Below are 26,847 nucleotides of genomic sequence, written 5' to 3'. Positions count from 1 at the left end.
GTCCAAGGCCATGGAACATAGCCAGGAGGGGACTGGCAGCTTGATTTCACACAAATGCCTCCTCACAAAGGCTATAAGTTCTTACTAGTGTTTGTTGATACTGTGACTGGATAGATCGAGGCCTTTCCATGTAAAACTGAAAGAGCCACAGAAGAAACCAAAGTTTTGTTGAGAGACGTTATTCCTAGATTTTGCCTTCCACGATCCCTAAAGTGACAGTGGTCCTTCTTTTAATCACACTTTAAAATGACACCTTAGTCTAGAGACCCAGAAAAACTGGGTTACTCTCTTACCAATAGGACTTCTTAGAATGAGAACTGCTCCAAAACAACCTCTAGGACTAAGCCCTTTTGAGTTACTATATGGAAAACCATTTCTTACAGCGGACCTGTTATTAGATGATTATAATACCTTATTAAATTGTTCACTCAAGGCTGGTTTAATTCATGTTACTTAATGGGTATACTGATCACATTCTCCCAAAATCTGACTTTACTATAACTGAAAGTCAATCCCATGTAAGCCCCAGAGACATAGTTTGTTTAAAAGATTGGAAGTCAAATACAGCAGGGGACTTCAACCCAAAATGGAAAAGTCCATATTGGGTTGTATTATGTACTCCCACTGCAGTAATATTAGAGGGACCCTCTTCCTGGACTCATGTACCTCCTTCCGAGGGAACCGATGAACAAACTAATGTGCCTTCTTACTCGTGTGAACCTGTAGAAGATCTCAAACTCTTCCTCAAGCAAGGATTAAAGATGGTCCTTACCACCCACAGAGTTACTTCTTTGTCCAAATTGGACTCAGCTGCTTCCGCCTTCCATAACTCCCCTATAGGTTCCCCGACTGGACAACGTTGACCCATAGGTAGGGACGTCACTGTGCCCCTATTCAACAGGAAGAAGCTATAGAAGATGAGCTCTTCTGCCTTCAACAATCTTAAAGATTTAAGGGTCAGGCTTGTTCGGGGGAGGGGGTGGGGAAATGATGAGAGAATAAAAGGCAAGCTGAGGGCAAAACATGAACTGACACCCACTAAACCCCCTCCCCTTAAGGTGGAATATATATATATATATAAACATTCCTCAGGCACTAGTAACTGCCTAAGAACAAAGGCAGGGGAATAACAAATGGTCAATTGATAAAGATCACAGTCGTGTAGGACACGAAACTCCACTAGACTTTGTAACTGTCTTAATGATTTACAAGAAAAACACAATCTTAATAATAGACCTCCAGGAACCTATAGACTCAATTTCCTGAAGCCCTAAAGTCAACATCGCCTCCATAGGCTAGAAAACCCTATATAATCAGTCACTCCTCACAATCACAATGGAGCTCTTCCTGCCCACGGGTCCTGTCCCTGTGCTAGAATATAAATACCTTTTTGCACCATAAAAGGTCTCTAGAATTCTTTCTTGACCATTGGGCTCAACTATCCTGCATCAGAGTCACTTAGCAAATCCTAAACATCTCTCAGTTTATCACTGTGCACCATTGACATAGTTCAGGCCTTTCTCCTTTGTCAACAGATCTGCTGTAAATACTGCTCTGCCCCCCGGGTCTCTCCCACTCCTTGCAGCCTGCACATGAAGGCCAATTTTTCCAAAAGCCCTCTGATCAAAAGCATTTAATGAAGGTTTCAGAGCTTTCAGAATAAAATCTCGATCTAGCTCCTGCCTGCCTACTCTGACCTCGCTGCCTGCACCCTCCCCGTCCCTAGCAACATGCAATTTCTAGGTGTGACATGATCTTTCCTCTCCTAGCCTGGTAGCTGCTTGTCCCTTGGCCTCAAGTTCTCGTTCTCTTCTTTAGCAGGATCGCTCTAGATCATCCTTGAAGACCACTCTCAGACTTTTACTTTCTTTGGAAAGGCATCCCTGATCTTGAGACTTAATTCCCAATTCTTTCTCATCATGCTGCACCACTCCCCCGGCACAGCTAATCTGAACTTTACTGTCTCAGTTGTTTAATTCATTTTATGGGCACTTTTTGACACAGTGAAGGATTTGCCAGCAGAAGGTCTGATATCAAGGTGCTCCGTTTTAAATGATTGAGTGAAATAGACATACGGTGTCATGCTTCCTTGCCTGCCTACTCTTGCTCAGAGCCACATTCCTTCAGCCCGCTCTCCTGCTAATTTACATACATCAAAACCATTCTCAAACCACCTATCCCATAGTGTCTATAGGTACATCTCCTCCCTGTCTCTCTGCTGATTGTAAGCGCTTTGAGGGCAGAGACCGAGTCTTGTGCTCCTTGCCCACACTGGGTTCTCAAAAAATAAATGGATGATCGATTGGTTGGTGTTGGGACCATTGGAAAACCCACAGGTGGACACATAAGCACAGTAACAACAAACTCGTCTATGATACAGACACGAAGCTTAGTCCTTCCTGGTGGATGTGATGTGCATACTCAGCAGGAACTAAAGGGGCCTGCCGACAGTGACTGTGTCTGCCACCAGAAGCACAGATGTTGTTAGGACAGCCTTGTGTACCTCAAGCTGAGCCAGCAGAAAGGGGAGCTCATACCGATCCTGAGGCTCACACACCATGGTACTGGGCTGTCAGAGCCCTTCCCTGGCTTTCATAATGTGTAGATATAATAGGAGAATAATCACAGCAAGAATAAAGGACTAAGGGGCACCTGGGTGGCTCGGTCGTTAAGCGTCTGCCTTCAGTTCGGGTCATGATCCCAGGGTCCTGGGATCGAGCCCCGCATCGGGCTCCCTGCTCCATGGGAAGCCTGCTTCTCCCTCTTCCCCACATGTGTTCCCTCTCTCACTGTGTCTCTCTCTGTCAAATAAATAAATAAAATCTTAAAAAAAAAAAAAGAAGAAAGGACTAAGTGAACTACTTGGGACCTTTGCCTATTCGTCATCCCCAGCTTATAAAGAAGTCTCAGCAAGTCAACTCTTCGCTCACATATAATAAAAGAGCCTGCCCCTCACTAGACTGAAGAATGGGGGGACTTCCTCCGGGCAAGAGCAATAGCAGAGATATGTGAATATGTTCAAACAGGGGATGTGAACATTCTTATAGGAGGAAATAGTAGTAAATAATTACATAAACCTAGAGCCAGTTGGAGTAATGGAAAGAATAGCAGTCGACGAAGACCAAAAGATCAGGTTTCTGGTCTTGGCCATCGGCTGAGCCAAAAGCCAGTTTATCTCTTGGAACCCGGATTTTCTCACATGCAGAATGCATCATGGGGCTCTAGATCTCAATATTCCTTCCAATTCCAATATTCTTTAGCTAGGAATATATTTTCCCCACCAAGATTTATTTGTGGCCCACACCAAATAGTTGCTGCCATCAGTGGTTTTGAGAAGACAGCTAGCAAGGCATTTAGTTCTGTTTTCTGGCAATTTAAACTCTTCTTCATTTTCACCAATAAATACGTAATTGAGGAGATCCACAGCCCATGAGGCAAGTCAGTCAGATACACATACACAACCACGTCTGCTTCTCCCACCGCTGAGCTGAAGGAACACAGATCTTGGCGGCCCGGGTCCCCTTGCCCCGCAACTTACTTACTTTGGGAGTGAAGGGGCTCTCACAATGCAGCGGCTTGCTCCTGCCTTCTGGCTGGGCTGGGGTCTCTGGACCTTTGCCAGAGCCTGACACTGGAGTCCTCAAAACCTGTTCCGGACTCATCTTGCCTTTTGCCTGAAGGGGGCCGACTTCATGGACTCTACTAAGGGGAGGCCTGGGGGGTGTGAACTCTGCCTCTGAGTCCTGAGCTTCAGCCCTGTCTGCGGTGTGGCTCGGGGCCTCCCTGCTCCCCTCTGCCTCCTTCTGCCTTTCGCTCTCACTGTCTTCTCCACAGTGGGGAAAGTTCAACTTCTGCTTTAGTTCTTTGTTAATACTGCTGTCCTCCATCGCAGCCAGAGAGCTTCACGGCGCAGGCGAGGCCTATCAGACGGGAGCACTGCAGAGCTGCAGGAGTAAGGAGGAGAAAAGACTGTGAGCTGGCAAGGCCCCCCAAGCCCCCCCCCCCGTCTTTCCCTCTGCCCACTCACAGCTACACAGAGCCACGCCATTAATTTGCTCCCTTAAGTACCACATATCTGTAAGACCTCAGCTTCCCCTTACTTCCAGTCTGATTAAAGAAAGCTCCAGTGACCCTTGGAGCAATTAAATCCAATTTATGTATAGAACTCTTCGGGATATCCCATATAGTCTCCCTCGACCCATGTGCTACAAGATACTGGTGAGATAGTTGGATTCCTCTAATTTAGCACAGCTTTAAAAAATACCCGCTAGCCAATTTAGGAACAAGCTCATTACTGGAAAGAAATCATTTTCACCCGTTTCTGCCTACCGTTTAGAAACATCATGCTCTCCTCTCTCCTCCATGCACCCAGTGGCTAACCGCAGTTAATTAAACTCAGCATCACCGGGATAGCATAATCATCCTTAAAGAGCCACTGACTTATCTTGGCTGGGGTTCATCTCCGTAGCAGAGGGACACCTTAGATTCCTGCCAGGCACACCTGCCCGAATTCAGTCATTGCACGCCCTCTACCCACCCACCCCCAGGTATCAGCAGTTAAAACTTTTAGGGAATAGGACAATTTTCTAAACTGACGAAAGCCTGGAAAGATCAGCGACACCTAGAAGCCGGTATGTATCACATGAAAATGGCAATTACTTTGCCCCGAAATGCCTTATTTTGTTAAAAAAAATTTTTTACCGTTTAATATACAGTATTTAGTATTTACAGTATTTAAATTATTAATACGGTATTTACAGCGCTTAAATCATTTAATTTCTTTCTTGGAGGGGCTGCTTGAGTAAAAAACTCTGAAGAAAAAAAAAGCCACCGGTATCACTTTATAGGAGAAACCGTGTGAAAGCCCATTCACGGAAAAGGAAAATGATACACAGGAGCCCTCCTGTACCCTCAGGGGGGAGTCTAGAGGTGCTGGACACATGGAATTAGTTACATGATAAACGTGGGTGGAAGAGAGGCATACTGAGGATATATTTTTTAAATATTTTATTTATTTATTTATTTGACAGAGACACAGCGAGAGAGGGAACCCAAGCAGGGGGAGCGGGAGAGGGAGAAGCAGGCTTCCCGCCGAGCAGGGAGCCCGATATGCGGGCCTCGATCCCAGGACCCTGGGACCCTGACCTGAGCCGAAGGCAGACGCTCAACGACTGAGCCACCCAGGCGCCCCGGTACTGAGCATATTTTGATCTTGGCTGAAACAAAGTTAATTTCTCTTATAGTCTTTGGTTACTCGTTGCCCATCACCTGTCTTCCATTTCCTCTCTCTCCGTTAATCCCTCCATGCCTTTCTCCTCTCCCAGTCTTTCCCGTCTCTGACCTGAACTCATGAGGACGTTCATCCAAATGAAAACTAACTGGGAGGATGTGAAAGCATTTTTTCAGCTAAAAGCCTTCTCAGGCTCCAGCTTTATGTAGGTGTGCACACCACCAGATCCTTCCTTTGCCCTTCCCTAGCCCATCCCACCCACGCTGACCTTCCCAAATCATTCCACGGGAAACCCTGTTGCCCATAGCAGGCAGAAGCTCACTGCCCACCTCTGTCAGGGTCTCCCCATCCCACAGGGGCCAGAGACAAGAAAGTCATCACCAGGGAAAGGAGAACTCAGGTTACAAGTAAAGAAATTGCTATGAACTGAGATTCTGGAGTTGGGAGTGAGTTCCTTGTTCGCAACTATCACAGCAGGCCATGTGATTTTATTCCTTTGCTACAGCCTGGATGTTGACCAGTGTCCCCGTCTCAGGCCATGAGGTGGGGAGGATACTTCCAATCTGGATACTCCTAATTTAGAATGAGGGGAATTGGGTGGTTGCTGACCCTGATGGCCCAAGGGGATGCCCGGAAGCATGCATCTTGCCTCTGGCCAACAGCCTCACTATTTGGGGTGTCACGCCTCACCCTTGTTCTTTGTTCTCAGTTTTCTGCACATTATGAAGAATTCTCTCTTTGAATTTGAGAAACAAGACAGAGGATCATAGGGGAGGGAAGGGAAAAATGAAACAAGATGAAAACGAAACCAGAGAGGGAGACAAACCATAAGAGACTCTTAATCTCAGGAAACAAACTGAGGGTTGCGGGAGTGGAGGGGGGTGGGAGGGATGGGGTGGCTGGTGATGGACATTGGGGAGGGTATGTGCTACGGTGAGCGCTGTGAATTGTGCAAGGCTGTTGAATCACAGACCTGTACCCCTGAAACAAATAATACATTATACGTTAATAAAAAAATAAATTAAAAATATTCCCTCCTTGCTTCAGTGCGTGTTAATATCCTCGGCATCTATCCCAGGCAAACAGCTTCACATCATGAGACGAGGGGTCAAAGGGGAACGCAGATAATCTGTGGCAATAAAGGGAAAAGAGGGATTTTTTTCCCTTAATGCCTGACACGTAATGGGTGTTCCCTAAGTCATTTTTGAATGGACTTGGGAAAGTAAAGTTAATATATCTCAGTTTTGTTTCGAATACTCAGTGTTTGACTTTTTTTTTTAAGATTTTATTTATGTATTTGACAGAGAGAGACACAGCGAGAGAGGGAACACAAGCAGGGGGAGCGGGAGAGGGAGAAGCAGGCTTCCTGCCGAGCAGGGAGCCTGATGCGGGGCTCGATCCCAGGACCCCGGGATCATCACCTGAGCCAAAGGCAGATGCTTAACAACTGAGCCACCCAGGCGCCCCAGTGTTCGACTTTTTGAAAGTTTGAATATTTTTCTTATTGTTTCAGGCGTTGCTGCGTGGAGAAAAGCAACATTCCCAAGGAGTAAGATGTAGAAGGCGGAAGGCAGCTTTGCATCTCAGGGCTGAGATCCCTAAGCCTGGTGTTGGGGGAAGCTCTCTCCCACTGCTGAGTGATGAGAAAGCTAGACTCAGAGCCCCACTCTGACCCCACGTTGGTGCTGAGGCCTTTGAAACACCAATGGGAAGAACAGAAGCAAGAAAGTCTATCCATTCAAATTGGTTTCGAAGAGGTAGAAACTCATACTCAGCTTTGAGGTAGACTGTTCCTTTGCAAAAGTGAAGTTAAGGCCATGGAAAATCAGTTATTTGTTTGGGAGTCTGTGGCTCCAAGGAAGGACATGCTGGCGTCATTATTCCCCTAGGAGGGAGAATTGTGAAAAAAAAAAATGCATGAACAAGCCAAAACGAAGCTCTAGCACATTATTTACTGAAGACTGAATTAAGACTGAGTCATTCCAGACCCTGAAAAATACCAGTATTGGATTATGGTATATTTGTTGAGGCTGCCCCACAGGACCCATTGGGAGGTCTGGGTTCCCAAGCAAGAAAGGGACATTTTTGGGCGCCTGGGTGGCTCAGTTGGTTGAGCGACTGCCTTCGGCTCAGGTCGTGATCCTGGAGTCCCGGGATCGAGTCCGCATCGGGCTCCCTGCTCGGCACGGGGTCTGCTTCTCCCTCTGACCCTCCCCCCTCCCGTGCTCTCTCTCTCATTCTCTCTCTCAAATAAATAAATAAAATCTTTAAAAAAAAAAAAAAGAAAGGGACATTTTTCCCTCTGAGGCCTTCTGGGAAGCTGGCAGGCTCCAGGACAGGAAGCAAAGACTTGAAGAGGGCTGGGGCTGCAAGCAACGTTCTGGGCCTCGGACTGTTGGGCTTGGACTCTCAAGACTAGAGACAAACCTGAGGGAAGTCCAGGGTGGTGGAGGGGAACGTTGGCCTTGATTACCAGAACGTGCCCTTGGGAGACAACAGTGCAGTGGTCAGCGTTCTCAGACTAGGGCCTGCGGGCCTCGCGGACTCGGGGAGGAATCCTCTCTAGCTCACTGAATTAAACCAGAGGACTACACAGCATCTCTGAGGTCCCTGCCCGCCCCAGTCCCGTATTCTTCCTTCTCCTTAACTAGCTCAGTGTCTCATCACAACCGGAAGTGTTGCTTCATCCCCGCAGAGGGAAGTATGCAGTAACTTAGACAAGAGCAGACGATGTTCATCAGCAACCGACATTCACCAGCTCCCAGGGCAAATCCACCAGCAGCCGTGATCTGTGTGGGCCCACAGCAGCACAGCATCTCAGGTGCTCCTGACTCCTCTCCCAGCCCAGGGTGTTCAGCAAGCCCAGGAGCCTTGAAGGGGACCTTCTCTTGACCTCCTCCCCGCACCCTCAAGAGAGAGTGCACAGAAGCAGACACCTGTCACTGGCAGGGAATCCGGTGATTATTCTATAAATCATTAACAATACTTTACATTTGGCCTTCCACGTTTCCCGTTTCCAAGTGCTTACGCAGCTGTATCTACTAAGCAGCATTGACAGCAGAACGGAATTCCAAGGAAAGATGGTGGGCTGAGTAAGATAAAGCCTGGAGGTCATTTTAAAGCCTCATTAATTCTTCTTGTTTTGCTTTTTCTTGTGGAAATGTTCAAACATACCAAAAGTAGAGAAAATACAGTGGAATGAGTCTCCATGTATCAGTAGTGTAGCTTCAAAAATTATGGGCAGCTGTAAAATCTTGTTTCATTTGTATCTGTAATTTTGTTGGAGGGGGTGGGTACTGGAGTTTTTTTTTAAGCAAATCACTGATAACGTCGTTTCACTCATGAAGACTTTAGTGCCATTAGCAAAAATCCTCAGAGTCATCTATTCTCTTCAAATCTACCGTAAATCTACCTGATGAATAAATCAGATTCTAACAAACTGCTTCTCTTGCCAAGATGTCCCATTTGCTAAGACTAGAGGATGTCTGTCAAAATAGCTTTTATAATAGAGACATACTCCTTGTCCACTCACAAAGATGTGGTACTCTTCTTGGAACAAGAACAGATTGCTAACGTGACATCCCAATAATTTAGAGACCATTGATGTACTGCCCATGTTTTAAGGAGCAGGTAGTTTGAAACTACGGTCTAGACTCATTAGTCTGCTGATCGGTTCTCTATTACCCACAGTTAGGAAACTTTATGTGGCACTTGGCCATTCCCAGATTCTCCAAAATTGGAGCAGATTGGGTTGCCTACATGACCTGGTCCAAGGCCATCCCCGGCCACAGAGATGAGATCTCTGTGTCTCTCCGTCTCTCTCCGTCTCTCTCTCTCTCTCTCTCTCTCTCTCTCTCTCTCTCTCACACACACACACACACACACACACACACACACACACACACACAGAATCTCTTCTCATGGGAAGAGATTCATAGGAATGGCAAAGAGCTGGACCTATTGTGCCTAGATCTTGACTCACTGTCTCTCTGCTCCCAGGGCTGGGGCTCAAGAAGTCACTAGTAATTTGGTCAAACATTGCCAGCCATTTCTTCATGCTTCTGATCCAATTACAAGATCCCCATGCTGAAGTTTTACCTTCCTAAAACAAAGCAAACGCTTAATGATTTGGGGGAAGTGTGACAAGGAAGAATTACAGCTCTTCCACAGAGGGTAACCACCCAAAACCCTAAAGATAGAAACTGTCAAAAGTGGCTATCCCTGAGGAGGGAGAGGGGTCTGGGGGAGGAGGGCTGGAAGAGAAGGAAATTGCTGCTCACTGTATGTCCTGCATGTAATTTGATTATTTTGCCATGGAGATCTACTTATTAAAAGAGTAAAAAGAAAAGACTACCTCTCCTAGAAATAAAAGCTTACAAAACTTGTAAGAATAGACACATCAATGGTAAAGAATACATAAATTAGTAAATTATCAGGAATTCAATATTGTAATTTAAAGGGGAATTATAAATCACAGGAATTGAAAGAATTATTCAATAATGGTATAGCAATTATTGGTTACTAAATTCAATAAAAATTTTAGAGTCTCACTTCATCATCACATTAGCAATATAAACATCGATTAGATTAGGAGATCAAATGTGGAAAACCAACGTATAAATAACTAAAAGAATAAAAGTGAATGTTGATCCAATTTCTGGGTAGGGTCCAACTTTCTAAATGTCAAATCAACATAAGAAATCACAAAAAGAATGGATAAGTTTGACAACATAAGATTTCGAACTTCGAAATTTCATAAAGCAATTAAGCAGCATTGAAACCATACAAAAAATTGGAAATAAGATGAACAAAAATTATGCCAGGCAAAAGATTACTATTCTTATTGTATAAAGAACTCATGTAAATAGAAAACAAGAGCATGAAGACCCCAGCAGATAAGCAAGCAGAAGGCATCGGGAGCAGAAAGAACAACCACAAATCAATATAGATTTTGAAACCATGATTAGATTCAGTCACAAAACATTAATTTAAAAACAAAACGCCATGTTCATCTAACAAATTGGCAAAAAAAAATATTTTAAACGGCAATATCTAACGGGGGCAAGAGTGAAAGGAAATTGATGTCCTTATACACCACTGAATCAACAATTTGGCAAGATTATCAAAAACCTTAAAAACACGAATATATTTTAACCCAGCATTGCCCCCTCTGGCACTCTGTCATAAATCAACAACCCGAATAGCAGATTACACCTGCCCTGTCACCCCTCCTTCCAGATTTCATTCCTTGCCTGATAGCTGCCTTCCCTGCTAAGCTCTAAGCCTGATGAGAATGGATGTCTGCCTTCTTCGCAGCTGCCCCAGTACTGTGTGCAAGGCTTGGCATGTAACAGGTAGGGTTAGTTTAGAGTGAAATTTGGCCAACACTTTAGGCATAACAAAAAGAGGAAGGGCTTGATCGTTCAACAAGGAGAGAATGGTTAAGTAAATTTTCAAACATACATACGATGGGAACCATTAAAATGATGCATACATGAAGTTCCTAATAGGATGGGAAAATGTTTGCAGTCAGATGCTATAGAAGAAAAGAATACAAAACTGACAGATGGTATGATGTCAACATAAACAGGGAAAACTTTTAATTATATCACTTATTTTAAGATATAGCATTATTTTTACATGCCACTAAGAATTTTTAAGTGCCCCAGATGAGGAGTCTAGCACGGTAGCCCACATGCAGCTGTGGCAAATAAATGGCCGACACAGAGAGGGCTGGCCGGGGGAACATGCTCCTCTCTACGTTTTCATTGGCCGGAGAGAAGGAAAACATCTCGCCCAAGAATCTGAACTGTAAGCCAGTGTTTACGCTAGCTTGCATTTTGAATTCCCACTACCAGCGTGGCCCAAAGAACCTCAAGCAGAGAATTTAACTCAAAGTAGTCTCGGTTTGGTGGTGCCTCCAGATGGCTGACAAAAGCAAACACAAATCTCCTCTGTGAGAACTCGACCTCAGTGGGGCTGCCGGCAATTCGGAGTCACCATAGCGATGTTAGCAAGTGAAAAGCTGCACCCTAGAATTGGTGAAACAGGATAAGCAAAACCCTAACAGTGGCCAACTCAGTGGTGAGATTAGAGATCAAAATTACTTTATATAATGTATTTTATATACAGTATATTTTTATATATTATAGATATTTTTATATAATGTAGATATGTTTTTTAAAGATTTTATTTATTTGAGAGAGCAAGCAAGCACGGGGTGGGGGGGAGGGCAGAGGGAGAGGGAGAAGCAAGCTTGATCCCTGGGATCATAACCTGAGCCGAAGACAGATGTTTAACCAACTGAGCCATCCAGGCACCCGTAGGTATGTTTTATATAATGCAGATATATTCACTATTTGGGAACATAATTTTATTTTAAAATTTAGATATATGGGCTTCTAGGGGAACTCATTCTAAAATATAACACCATCCTAGGGTCTCTGAAGGTGACTGCCCTGCATTTCCTCTTGCCCTTCACACTCCTTTCCCAGCAGAGCTATTCGAATAGCTAATTTTCATTTCTTTCCTATCATTTTGTGAAATGCAGTAGATCCAGAGAATATAAATCTGATGGTCAGGTATAAAGCCTCTTTCAGACTGTGAATGTGTGTTAAGAGGCCTATCATCACCATCATTAAAATTTTTGAGCACCTGTTATGTGCAAGATACTGTAGCCAGTGGTACAGAGGTGTGAGTCTCTTTTATTCACCTGCTTAGTTTACAAATGTCTGTTGTGCAAGGCTCTAGGAATCTGATGATAGACATGGTAGCTGGTGAGCTAAAACCCATAAAACGAAGACTGGGAAAGGCTCTAGGTTTAAGGTTGGGACGTTTGAGTCTTTTTTTTTTTAAGATTTTATTTATTTTGACACAGAGAGAAAGAGCACAAGCAGGGGGAGGAGCAGACAGAGAGAGAGGGAGAAGCAGGCTCCCCCCCCCCAAGCAGGGAGCAGGATGTGGGGCTCAATCCCAGGACCCTGGAATCATGACCTGAGCGGAAGGCAGACGCTTAACCGACTGAGCCACCCAGGCGCCCCGGGACATTTGAGTCTTATGTTTACAAAGCAAATTATATATATAGGACATATATGTAGGATGACTATATAGAATAGAGACTATGAGTTTATTTCTTTTTTTTTTTTTTTTAAGATTTTATTTATTTATTCATGAGCGACAGAGAGAGAGAGAGAGAGGCAGAGGGAGAAGCAGGCTCCCAAGGAGCAGGGAGCCCGATGCGGGACTCGATCCCAGGACCCTGGGATCATGACCCGAGCTGAAGGCAGACGCTTAACCATCTGAGCCACCCAGGCGCCCTATGAGTTTATTTCTTGGTACATACACAACTTGAAGGGATTCAACTAGGGGGTTCGGGATGGAGTTCGTACAAAAGATCAGGAAAAAGAAGTCCCTCAGGGGAGAAAGACAAGTCAGACCTGAAACTGATGGCTTTGGAAATTGACTAAAGATTTTTCTAGGAAACCCCATTTTTATATTTAGAAATACTATTCTGAATGCCTCAACCCTTGAGTGTATCTGGTGGCTAAGTAATCAGAAGAGGTGGGAATAATAGGAATAGCCATTAATATAAGAAAGCATGAAGCCAAGAGAGAGACTTGTTCGGACACCAGATCTATCCAAGTTTCAGGAAGACCCAGCAGTCGGCTTGCTCTCAGAAGGACCCAGTGGATTTATGCACGGAGTGTCTCTTGGGGGTGGGGGGGTGTTGATGAAGATTCGTTCCCTTTGTGCCAGAGATTCAATGATGATACAATTTCACCCATCTTCCCAAGGAGATCGTCAGTGACGGCCCAGGGCTCCTGCTGCCTCCAGGCCAAAAAATCTCTGACATAACAATAATCTATTTAGGCAGCATTTAGCCTAAAGAAGGGGGACTGCTTTCATCGTTTATCTATTTAGCTCAATCTCCCCGCTCCCTACCGCAAGGGCAGGTAAAGGGACCATCCACCACCCTCTGTGGAGACTTAGTCGCCGAAATGGAGGAGCCCCGGGCAGGGTCCAGTGAAGGCCAGGGCTGGGCACTATCCAGCTCGTTCAAGGGCACAGCCGACTGGATTAGAGACACAACTACTTCAGGCCAAACACCAAAGTCCGCAGCTCCAGGAGGCCAGGCCAAAGTCCAAATAACATCAGAACAGCCTGGCTGCCTCTTTTGCTTCACTTCCCAGGCCCGCGCTAGCTTTAACCCCGCTTTGAGGATTATGTAACCCATTTCTGTCACGGGCCACCTAACGAGGGGAATCACAAAAATAATGATGGCGTATAAACATGCACGCTGGTACAGCTATCCGACGGGATCCTAGGTGAGAAGGGCCCTCATCCCCGCGCAGGTGGACGGAGCCAGGTGGAGGCGCGTCCATGCCACCGGACGTTTCCCGGACGCGGGCACACGCAGGCATCCGTGAGTCCTAACCCGGCACGCAGTTCGGCGAAGCCGGAGGGGAGGACGCCTTCTCCCGCTGCCTCGGAGCGCCGACTCGGGCGGGCGGGGCGGCGCGGGGCAGGTGCGGCCTCGGGCGGTGCGGCGGCCCGGCCCGGCCCGGCCCGGCGAGGGGAGTTCCCGCAGCCCGCCCCTGCGCCCGCCCCTCGCCGCCCGCGGCTCCTCCTCGCCTCGCCATGGTGGAGCGGGGAGACTCGGCGCCGCTGCTGCGCTGGGCCCAGGGCCCCGCCGTCTCTCCGCCGCAGGCCCCGGAGCTGCAGGCTGGAGGCCGGGGCTGGGGCAGCGGCGGGGGCGGCCGGCCGGCCGCGGAGCTGCCCAGGAGGCGGGAGCCCGAGGAGCTGGGCGCCTCCGAGGTGCTGCTGCAGCCCGGGCGCCTGGAGCTGGGCGACGTGGAGGAGGACCAGGTGGTGGCCGTGTTCGTGGTCACCTTCGATCCCCGCTCGGGTGAGAGCTGCTCCGGGGGGGAGGGGGGCCCGGGGAGAGGGTCGCCCACCCCCGGGCTTTGGGGGCAGCGGGAGGGAGGGGCTCGCTGCGCGCGCACCCGCACCCACACACCTGCACCCCCCCGACCCCGCCGCAGGGCTCCCTCGGAGCGAGCAGAGTGCCCCCGCGAGGTCTGGGCGCGGGGCATTGTTCCCTGCGCCCTCCGAACCCCTCTTCTTCCCGTCCCGAGGCCTCGCAGCCGAGCCGCGCTCCGCGCCCCCCCTCCCCACAGCCTTGTTTGCACTTCTCCAATGCCGGAGGATCCTGTTTGCCGCCCCGGGCGCGCTGGCTTTTGTTTTCTTGCTTGGCTGAAAGGTTTTTTCCTTCAAGAGCAGAAACGCCCCCCAGGTGAACTCCTGAGACGGATTGTATTGAGCTTCCAGGTTCTCTGCTTCCCCGCCCTCTCTCCCCATCACTCCCCCTGCACGGTAACTTTCCAAGCGGCCAAGTTCACTTGCTCTGGCAGCATCGTTTGGACGAATTAGTGCAGGGAGCATTAAGGGATGGGACTGAGGGATTAAGCCGGAGACGGATTAAAGGAGAAGCCTCCTCAACTAGATTCTTTCTGGTTTATTTGGAGAATTAAAGGGTTATCTAAAATAATCTTGGGCTTAGCCCCCCGGGGAAGGAAGTGTCCAAGTGAACGGTAAGAGACTTCATGGGGGTTCAAAAGTGAGTAAATACGCGCTCTCGGAAAGCCTCAGGTGGTCGGTGAGGGGGCTCAAGGCCCAGCACATCTGCTCTCAGCACTGAAGGAAGGAGGGCTGGTAGTCCAGGATCTGGGGTTTTAGGAAACCCAGGTATTTCTTTCTCACCCTAACTCCTCAACGGAGTCCTGGGATGTGGAGTGCTTCTTAGTGAAGGAAAAGATCTGATTCCTCCTGGTCCTCCAAGGACGGGTTCTGAAGAACCGGATGCGTTGCCATGGGGTGGGAAGGGAAGGGTTGGGATCTTCAGATGGCAGAAGACACAGTTTCCTGGCCGGGTCGCTTAGGGCCAGGGATTAAAAACCAGCAAGACTCAGAAATAGTGCCAACAGGTGGAGGGACTAGGCCTTTCTGACTCCTTTCTGTTCCTTGGCCCTGTGGCTTTCAAACTTTTTTGACTGTGACCCACTGTTGGAAATGAATTTCATATCACAGTCAGTGCACTCACACTTAACTGAAGTTTCATGAGGTAGTACTAACCCCCTTCTACGCATAGTACATACCGGTTGGTATTTTCTACTGTTTTTTTTTTAAACACCTGCTGGTTGACTGGTGTGATTGGGACTCCCAGATACCGATAATTTGAAAGATTACTCTTTTGACCAAAGTAATCCTTTTTTATTTTTTTTATTTTTATTTTTATTTTTATTTTTTTTTTAAAGATTTTATTTATTTAATTGACAGAGAGAGAGAGAGACAGCGAGAGAGGGAACACAAGCAGGGGGAGTGGGAGAGGGAGAAGCAGGCTTCCCGCGGAGCAGGGAGCCCGATGCGGGGCCCGATCCCAGGACCCTGGGACCATGACCAGAGCCGAAGGCAGACGCTTAACAGACTGAGCCACTCAGGCGCCCCTTTTTTTAAAGATTTTATTTATTTATTCATGGGGGGGGGACAGAGGGAGAAGCAGGCTCCCAAGGTGCAGGGAGCCCGATGCGGGACTCGATCCCAGGACCCTGGGATCATGACCTGAGCCGAAGGCAGACGCTTAACCATCTGAGCCACCCAGGTGCCCTTGACCAAAGTAATCCTTATTGCTAGACAAAAACAGATACTTTGTAACTAACAATATTCCTTGGGCCCTACCCCATCACCTACCGGTAAATAGATGCAGGCGTGAGACTCATTCTCGGAAAACGCTGAAGGATAACTAGAAGAAACAGCAAGGGAACACTAACAGGGTCTGATTCAGCAGCAGTAGCTCTGGCAGCAGAGTGTAGGGAGGGGAAGGAGAAAAGAAAAATCCTGCACTAACCACAGATGGAGTTGATAAAATGGAAGAGTACAGCAGAGCTGGGACCCTTCCACTGCTTTGTCAGTCCCAGCTGTGACCGTTTGTCCGGGTTTGTGTATATGGAATATTTGTGTGTACGTGTGATGGTGTGCTGCCCATACACACAAGGGTGGGTCTGTGGAACGGTTTTCAAATTTAGGTTAGTGTGGAAAGAAGGGATTGTAACTGATTCCTAGACACTCTGTGCAGGCATTTACTCTCAGTTGTGTTTCATGTAATTGTGAGCATCATTTATATCCAGTTCATCCATGAGCAAGCAGACCAGGGATGAGTAATTTGAAAATATTAACTAGCCAATCCACACTTGGCTCTAAGTCCAGTTGTCTTTCTAGTGTACTGCATTGCCTGAACCTCTGTCCCCCAATTTTTTATCATTACTGTGTCTGGGGAGTAGGGAGGAAGGGAAGGAGCAGGGGGAGAGGCAGGGAAGAGAATGTGTGTTTCACTTCAGTTGGTGGGTTTTGTTTTTTTGGAAAGCTGTTGTTCCCTGCCCACTAACTTAACTCTCTTTTGTCATCTATTGCCATCTAAGATGGCAGTTGGCATCTTGTAGAAATACTGATAGTACCTCTGTAAAGTGAAAATTACATGGTACATCTCCTGAAGTGGAGGTTGGAATGAATTCTCCTGAGGTTTCCGGATCCTCCAAGGGTAGCACCAGGACTCAGAGCTCCCGCGCTGTCCCCCTGTGTGATGGGTGAGGGAGTCATGGTCTAGATAGCCCTCCGTTGCCCAGTGAGCTGGAGACATCACGGGACCAGGCCATGTCTCCTGGTTTTAGTTCAGTGCCCTCCTGACTCTGCTACCGAGGCAGATCTGCCGTGTGTTAACTATTTACTCTTGGTCCACCAAGAGTGGCCAGGTGGCTCAGTTACTTAGAGCGTAGTGCTAGTCACCTGGGTCCACCAAGACTTTTGCCCTTCCTTAGCCTGTCATACCAAAAATAGTAAAGCGAATGCTGGCTTCTTTACAAAAATCAGGACATTTCACAGAACTTCTCACGTGGGAGAAATTGTCTGGATCTTCTCTTGCCTGCTTACCCTCTCCACTCCCCCCATGTTTCTTGCACCTGTGTCCTGTTTCCTTCCCTAGGAGCTCCTCCCTTCTCTCCAGACCACCCAGTCATTTAACTGCCCGGCCCGTGGCGATTTCATTCAGCTTCCCACCTGGCATATGTAACTGTTGGCACCTGTGCACCCAAGAGGGCAAGAGATGTAGGCGAGAAGGCACAGCTGTGCTGCATCTGTGGGGTGGGCGTGGTCCTTGCGGTGAAAGGGGTTGAAGAGAGGGTGTGAGGGAGGAGTGGGTCCTTGTTGGGGTTTGGGCGGGTGTGCACACGTCCGGCAGGACTACGCCTAGTGATTCCCAGTCTGGGGTATGGCAGTGAGACTCTAGGTTTTCGATTGGGCATCTGTAGGAAGAATCAGAGAAGAGGGTAGAGGCATAAAGAATATGATTTTCTTTGGATTCATGGCTTGAAAATTATGCTGGCCAATCTATAAATGATGTGAGGACTAGGGACTTCAGGTTCAAGTGGAGAGGCTCTCTCTCTCTCTCTCTCTCTCTCTGTCTCTCTGTCTCTCTGTCTCTCTGTCTCTCTGTCTCTCTGTCTCTCCCTGGAGCAGAGAGCCCTTAGGATGGCCGTGCTGGCCATCTGGGCTACAAAGCTATTGAAACCAGGCCCAGATGCTCACTATGCAAGCCAGGTAGAAGAGGTTTGGCAGCCAGAATCTTGTTTTTTCATTGTGTTCAACCCATGATTCAAGCCCAGATTTTTCATTTGTGTTTTGTTCTTTGAGTTTCTAGTAAAATTTTCTTTTTTTTCTGCCCTCTGGTGTGTGGGCCTGCGGCAGATAAGGCTTTGGACACAATGTCTGACACCAGTGAATCACTGGAGTGTTTCTTGATAAGAAATCCACTTTAAAAAGCTACATCCCCCCCCCACACACACACCGAGTTATTTCGTGGGGAGCCTGGGGGGAATTCCTATGCATTGTGTGTTTGCCTTGGGCCGCTGGGGAAGGCCAAAAGGAGGAGAGCTGAGGTTTTTTTTAAGATCCCCCATTTCGCTTTGTGCTTCCTGATGAGGAATGAATTACTACCTGTTCCTCCCTCAGCCGCTAGCCACTGCCTAAATTATACCTCAACACCTGTTTAATTCTGTCTCAGCGCTCCTGTTTGTCACATGAGTGTTTAAGATCACTCACACTAATTTTAATCTCCATATATTCCCCATGAAGTCCCCACAATCCCAGCATTTTCTTTTACGCAGTGGGGGTGAGGGGGGCGCCGCAGATTCGGGTTAGGTGTGGGGGCCTAGGCACAAGCCTGGAGCACTGCCCGGGTCACCTGACTTGCGTGGATAGTAAATGGCTCCAGCCATGGCTGGGGAAGTGACAAAGTAGAATGAGAATGGAAGATTTGGAACATAATTTTGCGACGCAAAGAACAGTCCTAAGAATAGCCAGCTCAAAAGGGCAAAGAGAGGGCCCGTACTGCTGGTCAACCAGGAGGGCCTTAGAATGATTACCCGTGCCACATCCTTTCTCAGTAGCTCCCTCAGATGTCAGTGGAATACAGTTGTGGTTCATTTCATTCATCCCACATTGGCAGAATCTTCCCCGGCTACTGGTGATTCACCTGCTTGTGGTTTTCAGGGAGAAGTCCGTTTGTGGCCATCGACTATGAATTGTTTCTTCCTTTAAGAGATGAGAGTAAAGCAGGAGTGGGAGTCATCATGGCCACCAGTTACGGGGGGCCCACTGTGGCCGGGAGCTGGGCTGGGGGTTTACAGGGACCTGACCTCTGATCCTTCCAGCACTGCTCGTCCCTGTCATGGTGAGAAAAGCAGATGCACTGAGCCATTAAGCCATTTGAAGTCATGGAGCAGAGAGAGCAGAGCTCAGCAGCGAACTGGGTCTCCGGGGCCTGCCCTCCCACCGCACCCCGCTGCCTAGGGTAACATGATACAGGGCCCGTGAAATGGTACGGTTTTTTCCACCTAAAATTAATTCATTGGAATTCAGCCATGGATTGGCCTAGGGCTGACTTGAAATCATCAGGATTGATTTCTTCCTGCCTTACGTTTCTTTATACTGATTCTTCCTTTGCTTGGCTCATACTCTCATCCCAGGTGGTTTTAAAACTATTTAAAACCATTTAAGACCGAAAGTCAATAGAGGCTGTTTCCTTTTCTGGTGTTTGGAGTCTTTTGAGGTTTCTGCCTTCTCTGGCATTTGGTGGCCTCCTAAGGAAATGAGGGGAATGTGGTGTTGGGACTACAAGTACCCCTGGGTTCTTGCCTTTCTTCCGGAGACAAGATTCCTTCTTACTTCGCGGCCGGAATTTGCGGAGGTGTGTATGCTGATGAAAAGAAGCTGATGGACCGAGTCCAAAAAAAAAAAGGCATATTTTGGGGAGGAAAGAGGGGTGCAAAGCTCCATCTTGAGGTCAGAAGGAGCCGTAACAGGACCATGAGCTGACACAGCCACTGTTTCTTTTTTTTTTTTTTTTAAGATTTTATTTATTTATTTGAGAGAGAGCTAGAGGGAGAGTGAGAAACAGCATGAGAAGGGAGAGGGTCAGAGGAGGAAGTAGGCTCCCTGCCGAGGTGAGAGCCTGATGTGGGACTCAATCCCAGAACTTCGGGATCATGACCTGAGCAGGAGGCAGTCGCTTAACCAACTGAGCCACCCAGGCGCCCCTACAGCCCCTGTTTCTGATGTGAAGACCTCAAGAGGAAATTTTTTTTTAATTTAAATTCAACTGAATTACCATAGAGTGTATTATTAGTTTCAGAGGTAGAGGTCAGTGATTCATCAGTCGTATATAACACCCAGCGCTCATCACATCACCCTGTTACCCCATCCGCCCAGCCACCTCCCCTCCAGCAACTCTGGTTGTTTCTGAGAGTTAGTCTCTTAGGGTTTGCCTCCCTCTCTGTTTTCTTCTTATTTTTCCTTCCCTTCCCCTGTGTTCAAGAGGAAATTCGTGATTGGGAACCATGCAACAGGAGGGAGAGGAGGAGGAAGGGAAGTCACGTGTTTCCCCTTAGCGATCATTTTGGTTAAGATCCTTGCTCTGTCTACTCGAAATACTTTTTTTTTGAGAACCATTTTTTTATTATGTTAATCACCATACATTACATCATTAGTTTTTGATGTAGTGTTCCATGATTCATTGTTTGCGTATAACACCCCGTGCTCCACGCAGAACGTGCCCTCTTTAATACCCATCACCAGGCTAACCATCCCTTCACCCCCTCCCCTCTAGAACCCTCAGTTTCTCAGAGTCCATAGTCTCTCATGGTTCATCTCCCCCTCCGATTTCCCCCCATTCATTTTTCCCTTCCTACTATCTTTTTAACATACAATGTATTGTTTCAGAGGTACAGGTCTGTGATTCAATGGTCTTACACAATTCACAGTGCTCATCATAGCACACACCCTCCCCAATGTCTATCACCCAGCCACCCCATCCCTCCCACCCCCCACCACTCCACCAACCCTCATTTTATCTCCTGAGATTAAGAATGCCTCATATCAAGTGAGATCATATAATGTCTTTCTCTGATTGACATTTCGCTCAGCATAATACCCTCCAGTTCCATCATCCACGTCATTGCAAATGGCAAGCTTTCATTCCTTTTGACGGCTGCATAATATTCCATTATATTTATATACACACACACACACACACACACCACATCTTCTTTATCCATTCATCTGTCGATGGACATCTTGGCTCTTTCCATAGTTTGGCTATTGTGGACATTGCTGCTATAAACATCGGGGTGCACGTACCCCTTCGGATCCCTACATTTGTATCTTTGGGGTAAATACCCAGTAGTGCAATTGCTGGGTCGTAGGGTAGCTCTATTTTGAACTTCTTGAGGCACCGCCATACTGTTTTCCAGAGTGGTTGCACCAGTTTGCATTCCCACCAACAGTGTAGGAGGGTTCCCCTTTCTCCGCATCCCTGCCAACATCTGTCATTTCCTGACTTGTTAATTTTAGCCATTCTGACTGGTGTGAGGGGGTATCTCATTGAGGTTTTGATTTGGATTTTCCTGATGCTGAGCGATGTTGAGCACTTTTTCATCTGTCTCTTGGCCATTTGGATGTCTTTGGAAAAATGTCTGTTCATGTCTTCTGCCCATTTCTTGATTGGATCACGAAATACTTTGAGCTGGACTTTCTAGCAGGCAGCAGGAGCAGCACTGAGGTCTGCTCTCCCAGAGACTGCACAGAAGCAGAAAGAAGGCTGAGGCCGTCCTGGTTGTCGGTGATGGGACGGCGTAGGGCTCAGCGAACTCAGGAGCTGTCAGGCATCAGCCCTGGGAGGCACCAGCAGCCACACAGCTGCCGGGCTGACCTGCAGAACAGCGGAGTGGCAGGTTCACACCATCTGTGTGTCCACAGCCAGCCTCAGCCTTGCCCTCTGGCTCCCCCTGGGTGACTGAGCTGCCTGCCCAATAAGCTGGGCAGTCCAGATTCCTTTCAACAGGGACATATTTGCCTTTGCCTGAGCCCAGCCCCTGGCACTTGCTGCCAAGTTCTGCTCTGCCGGTATTTATTGAATGGCTGGCTGTACGTAACGCACTTGGCCCCATGTGGCCCTTCCCTATAAGTTGTCTTTGCAGCTAGCTGTGAGGCAGGGCCGCGAGGTGGGTCCACGGGTGGGTCCACGGGTGGCCAAGAGGAGGGAGGAAGGAGAGAAAGTGAGGGGGAAAGGCACTTGTCATCGTTGACTCCTTTCTCTTTGATTGATGACCCCTCAGATGAGTCTTCTCTGTCAAATCCTTCTGGGCTCGCCAAAATGATTTTATTTTTGCAGAATCACTTTCCTTTAAGCCTCTACAAGTTGTGTATGTAAGCTGGTTTCCAATTTTTGCAAATAGTGTAATATTTCTATTAAGCATGACCTTTAGCCACGGTGACTCATTATTTTCGATATTACTTATTGTGCATTGCCTCCATTATATTTTGCTTTTGCAAAGTCCTTTCTGCTTTTTTTTCACATCCCTATTATTTACATTATGTTCCCCAATTTGTGTGTTGAAATTTTTTAAACCTCAAAAGTTGGAGGAATACTGCAGTGAAAACTTAGAGTCCACCCCCATTTGTGGACACTCTGCCATATTTGCTTCATCCTTACACAGCTCCGCTATGATGTGAAACATGCATTCCTAAAAAAAATCACTGTGCTATTAAAGACTTGCAGCAAAAGTCACAAGATTTATATAGAAGATGGGGTCAGGGCACAGCACTCAGAAACTGTCAGTGACAAGTTTAAAAAAAGATGGGAACCTAATACAAATGGTAGGACAATTTTATATACCGTAACTAGTTAAGAAATACAAAAATACTCCAAGTATGGCACTTTACCTTAAGACTTGACTTTGCATATGAAGATGGTTGTCGGAAGGGTTGAGCTTGTGATTTATAGTGACGTGGAAGCAGGGCTGTGTGACATTTGATGGACAGTAGTGACCCTAGAAATGGCAGGCGCAGCTCCTAACACGGTGAACTCGGGTAACGCGTGAGGGCTTGAGGTGTGGAAGGGGGTGCGTTTTGTGTATTTCTCTGTGGCTCATTTCAGCTGGGTGCTGTTTTCAGCATTCACGTTGTGACCCTTGTGATCAAAATCACGAATCAGCAAACAGGAAATCCCCTGTAATCAAATTGTCCCCTAATGTATCAAATGCTTTGGAACAAATTCAGCCAGCATTATAGCAGAACTGACTATGTAGATAGGTTTGCTTATCTTTTTCTGCTGAACTCTTTGACAATAAGTTCCAGGCGTACCATTTCATTTCTGAATACTTGAGGAAAAATCTCCTTAGAATAAGGCCATTTTCCTATATAAGCACAGTATCATTACCAGTCCTAGGGTAATTAACCTAGGTTAATTCGTCTATTTATTTTTTTAATTTAAATTTTTTTTAGACCAGTTTCAGATTTACAGGAAAACTGAGCAGAAAGTAGGGAGAGTTCCTATACCACCTTCCCACCCAGTTTCCCTGTATTATTAACATCTAGCATTCCTGTGGGATGTTTGTTACAATTGATGAACCAGTATTGATAAATTGTTAACTAAAGCCCATAGTCTACATTAGGGTTTACTCTTTGTGTTGTATGTTCTGTGGGTTTGAAAAATGCATACTGTTATGTATCCACTGTAACAGTATCATACAGAAATAGTTTCACTGCCTTGAAAATCCTCGGTGCTCCACCTGTTCATCCTTCTTTATTCACTGATCTTTTTACTGTCTCTCTCCAGAATGTCACAGAGTTGGAATTATGTAGTATGTAGCCTTTTCAGACTGCTGCTTTCACTTAGTAATATGCACTTAAGGTGCCTTCATGTCTTTGTGGCTTGATAGCTCGTTATTTCTGAATGGTATTTTATTGTCTGGATGTCCCACAGTTTGTTTATCCATTCACCTGTTGAAGGACATCTTGGTTGCTTCCAGTTTGGGGTAATTATAAATAAAGCTGCTATAAGCATTCATGTGCAGGCTTTTGTGTGGACATAAGCTTTCACTCATTCGATAACTGTGAAAAGGAGTGTGATTGCCTGATTGTGTGGGAAGAATGTTTAGTTTTGTAAGAAACTGCCAAACTGTCCTCCAAAGTGGTTGTACCATTTTGCATTCCCACCAGCAATGAATGAGATTTCCCATTGCTATACATAGCATTTGGTGCTTTCAATGTTTTGGATTTTGACCATTCTAATAGGTGTATAGTAGAATCTTGTTGTTTTGATTTGGAATTCTCTGATGACATATAATTTTGAGCATGTCTTTCTTTGTTTTAAGATTCTATTTATTTATTTGACAGGGAGAGACACAGCGAGAGAGGGGAACACAAGCAGGGGGAGTGGGAGAGGGAGAAGCAGGCTTCCCGCTGAGCAGGGAGCCTGATGTGGGGCTTGATCCCAGGACCCCGGGATCGTGACCTGAGCCGAAGGCTGAGGCTTAACGACTGAGCCACCCAGGCGCCCCTTGAGCATGTTTTTCTTATGCTAATTTGCCATCTGTAGATCTTGTTTGGTGTGATGACTGTTCCAATCTTTCATCCATTTTTTATTTTTATTTTTTTTGAAGATTTTATTTTATTAGAGAGAGAGAGAGAAACAGCATGAGAGGGGAGAGGGTCAGAGGGAGAAGCAGGCTTCCCGCTGAGCCGGGAGCCTGATGTGGGACTTGATTTCAGGATCATGACCTGAGCCGAAGGCAGTTGCTTAACCAACTGAGCCACCCAGGCGCCCATCCATTTTTTATTTTTATTTAAAGAATATATATGTATTGGGCGCCTGGGTGGCTCAGTTGGTTGAGCGACTGCCTTCGGCTCGGGTCATGATCCCGGAGTCCTGGGATCAAGTCCTGCGTCGGGCTCCCGGCTCGGCGGGGAGTCTGCTTCTCCCTCTGACCCTTTCCCCTCTCATGCTGTTTCTCTCTCTCTCTCTCTCTCAAATAAATAAATAAAATCTTTAAAAAAAAAAAAAAAAATATATATGTATTTTTTTAAAAGATTTTATTTTTTTATTTTTTTATGTAATCTCTACCCCCCAGTTTGGGGCTGAACACATGACCTGAGATCAGGAGTCGCATATATGTACGTATATATGTGTACACACACACACATTTTTAAAGATTTTTTTTGTCTATTTTTTAAATTGGGTGTTTATATTTTCTTTTTTTTTAAGATTTTATTTATTTACTTGAGAGAGAGAATGAGAGAGAGCACGAGAGGGAAGAGGGTCAGAGGGAGAAGCAGGCTCCCCGCTGAGCGGGGCGCCCGACGTGGGACTCGATCCCGGGACTCCAGGATCATGACCCGAGCCGAAGGCAGTCGCCCAACCAACTGAGCCACCCAGGTGCCCCTGGGTGTTTATATTTTCTTAATGTTGTGTTTTAGGAGCTCTTTGGATATTTTGGATTTAAGCCTTTATCAAGTATGTTTTTACAAATATTTTCTCTCAGTCTCTGGCTTGTTTTTATTCTGTTAATGGTGTCTTCCACAGATCAGAAGTTTTAAATTTTAATGAAGTACAACTTCCCAATTTTTTCTTCATGGATTGTACTCCTGGTGTATCTAAAAAACTCATTGCTAAACACAGGGTCACTTAGATTTTCTCCTGTGTTACCTTCCAGAAGTTTTATAATTTTGTATTTTGCAATTAAGTGTACTATTCATATAGAATTAATTTTTGTGAAAGGTATAAGGTCTGTATCTAGATTGGTTTTTTTGCCTGTGGATGTCCATTGTTGAAAAGATTATCCTTTCTCCATTGTATTGCTTTTGCTCGTTTGGCAAAGATCAGCTGACTGTATTTGCATGGGTCTGTTTCTGGGCTCTGTATTCTCTTCCCTTGATCTGTTTGTCTAATCTTGTCTAATCACTGTCTTGATTACTGTAGTTTTTATACTAAGTTTTGGAATTGGGTAGTGTCAGTCCTCCTGACTTTTTCTTCAGTATTGTGTTGATTATTTGGGGCCTTTGCCTTTCCATATGAACTTTAGAATTAATTTTTCAATTTCCACAAATAACTTGTTGGGATTTTGATTGAAATTGCTTTGGATCTATAGCATAAGGAAATGTGAAATTCCCTATGCTCAGATTGTTCTCTCATATCTCAATTGTGTTGACACTAATTCAGCAAGCATCATATCAGAACTGACTATGTACAGAAATACTTTTTTTTTCTCTCACTGAGCCATTTGAAAGTAAGTGCAGATGCGATGATACTTTACTCCTAAATTCTTGAGTATAAACCTCCTAGGAAGAAGGACATTTTCTTACATAACCACAATATCATTACCCCTAAGGTGATTAACATTAATTCGTCGATTAGCTTTTTTAAAAAATGCCTGTCCACAATAAAGCTGTTTTTCTTTCTTTTATTATTATTATTATTATTTTAAGATTTTTATTTATTTATTTGACAGAGAGAGACTCAGTAAGAGAGGGAACACAAGCAGGGGGGAGTGGAAGAGGGAGAAGCAGGCTTCCCGCCGAGCAGGGAGCCCGATGCGGGGCTCGATCCCGGGACCCTGGGACCATGACCTGAGCCGAAGGCAGACGCCCAACTACTGAGCCACCCAGGCACCTCTTTATTACTATTTTTAATACCAATCCTGGGCTAAGCAGTGTGCTGTGTTAGGATCTGAAGATAAACAAGCGAAGTTCCTGTCTTGAAGGAGTCCCTTCTCCTGTGGAGATAGACATCTTAGACAGTGATTATGTTTTCTGGGGTGAGGACCAGAGTAGCTTCATCTACTTTCCTTTCATTGAAGGAGTGTGTCAGCAGAAGCATCCTTCCTTTAAGATAAAGAGAACTATTCCCAGAGCTGTGTTCCGGGGCAGGTGTTCATTCCATGATCCACCAGCCCGCCCCTATGGAACTTTCCCCTGAGGGACTTGCATCCATCTAGAAGATAAGAATGTCACTACCAGGATGTCATTTCCCTCCGTCTGAGTCTTTGAGTTTCTGTACAGTGAGGATTAGACAGGCACAAAGGAGCAAGGATGGTGGCTTTGAGAACCAGGCTGAGGAACGGGGGCTTCATTCTACAGGTCAGTTGTATTGAGTAACATGGGGAATTGGCCGTGAATCCCAGGCACCCAAATGAACAGCGGCTTCATCAACATAGGAGTCGATTTCTCTTCCA

At 46.3% G+C, this 26,847-nt stretch overlaps 1 protein-coding gene across 6 annotated transcripts in view; it reads left to right on the top strand.

Annotated features, from left to right (window-relative positions):
* The first annotated feature begins 13,460 nt into the window (after window positions 1-13,460).
* Window positions 13,461-26,847, top strand: part of DENND11 (DENN domain containing 11) — a 53,447-nt gene continuing 40,060 nt past the window's right edge. For 3 of the 6 annotated variants that reach the window (XR_003204904.2, XR_003204906.2, XR_003204905.2), the window contains exon 1: window positions 13,579-14,135. Coding sequence is in view for 2 of the 6 variants with exons in the window: in XM_025854713.2 (XP_025710498.1) it covers window positions 13,868-14,135 (268 nt within the window). In the remaining 4 variants the exon portion in view is untranslated. Of the gene's footprint in view, window positions 13,555-13,576; window positions 14,136-26,847 lie in introns of those variants that run through there. The other 3 variants (XM_073899298.1, XM_025854713.2, XM_025854712.2) reach the window with 3 other exon arrangements.

Source organism: Callorhinus ursinus, unplaced genomic scaffold (assembly GCF_003265705.2).
Source record: "Callorhinus ursinus isolate GAN/ISIS: 27379988/994484 unplaced genomic scaffold, GSC_fseal_2.0 scaffold12, whole genome shotgun sequence".
NCBI classification, from domain to species: Eukaryota; Metazoa; Chordata; class Mammalia; order Carnivora; family Otariidae; genus Callorhinus; species Callorhinus ursinus.
This window is presented reverse-complemented; position numbering and strand designations above follow the sequence as displayed.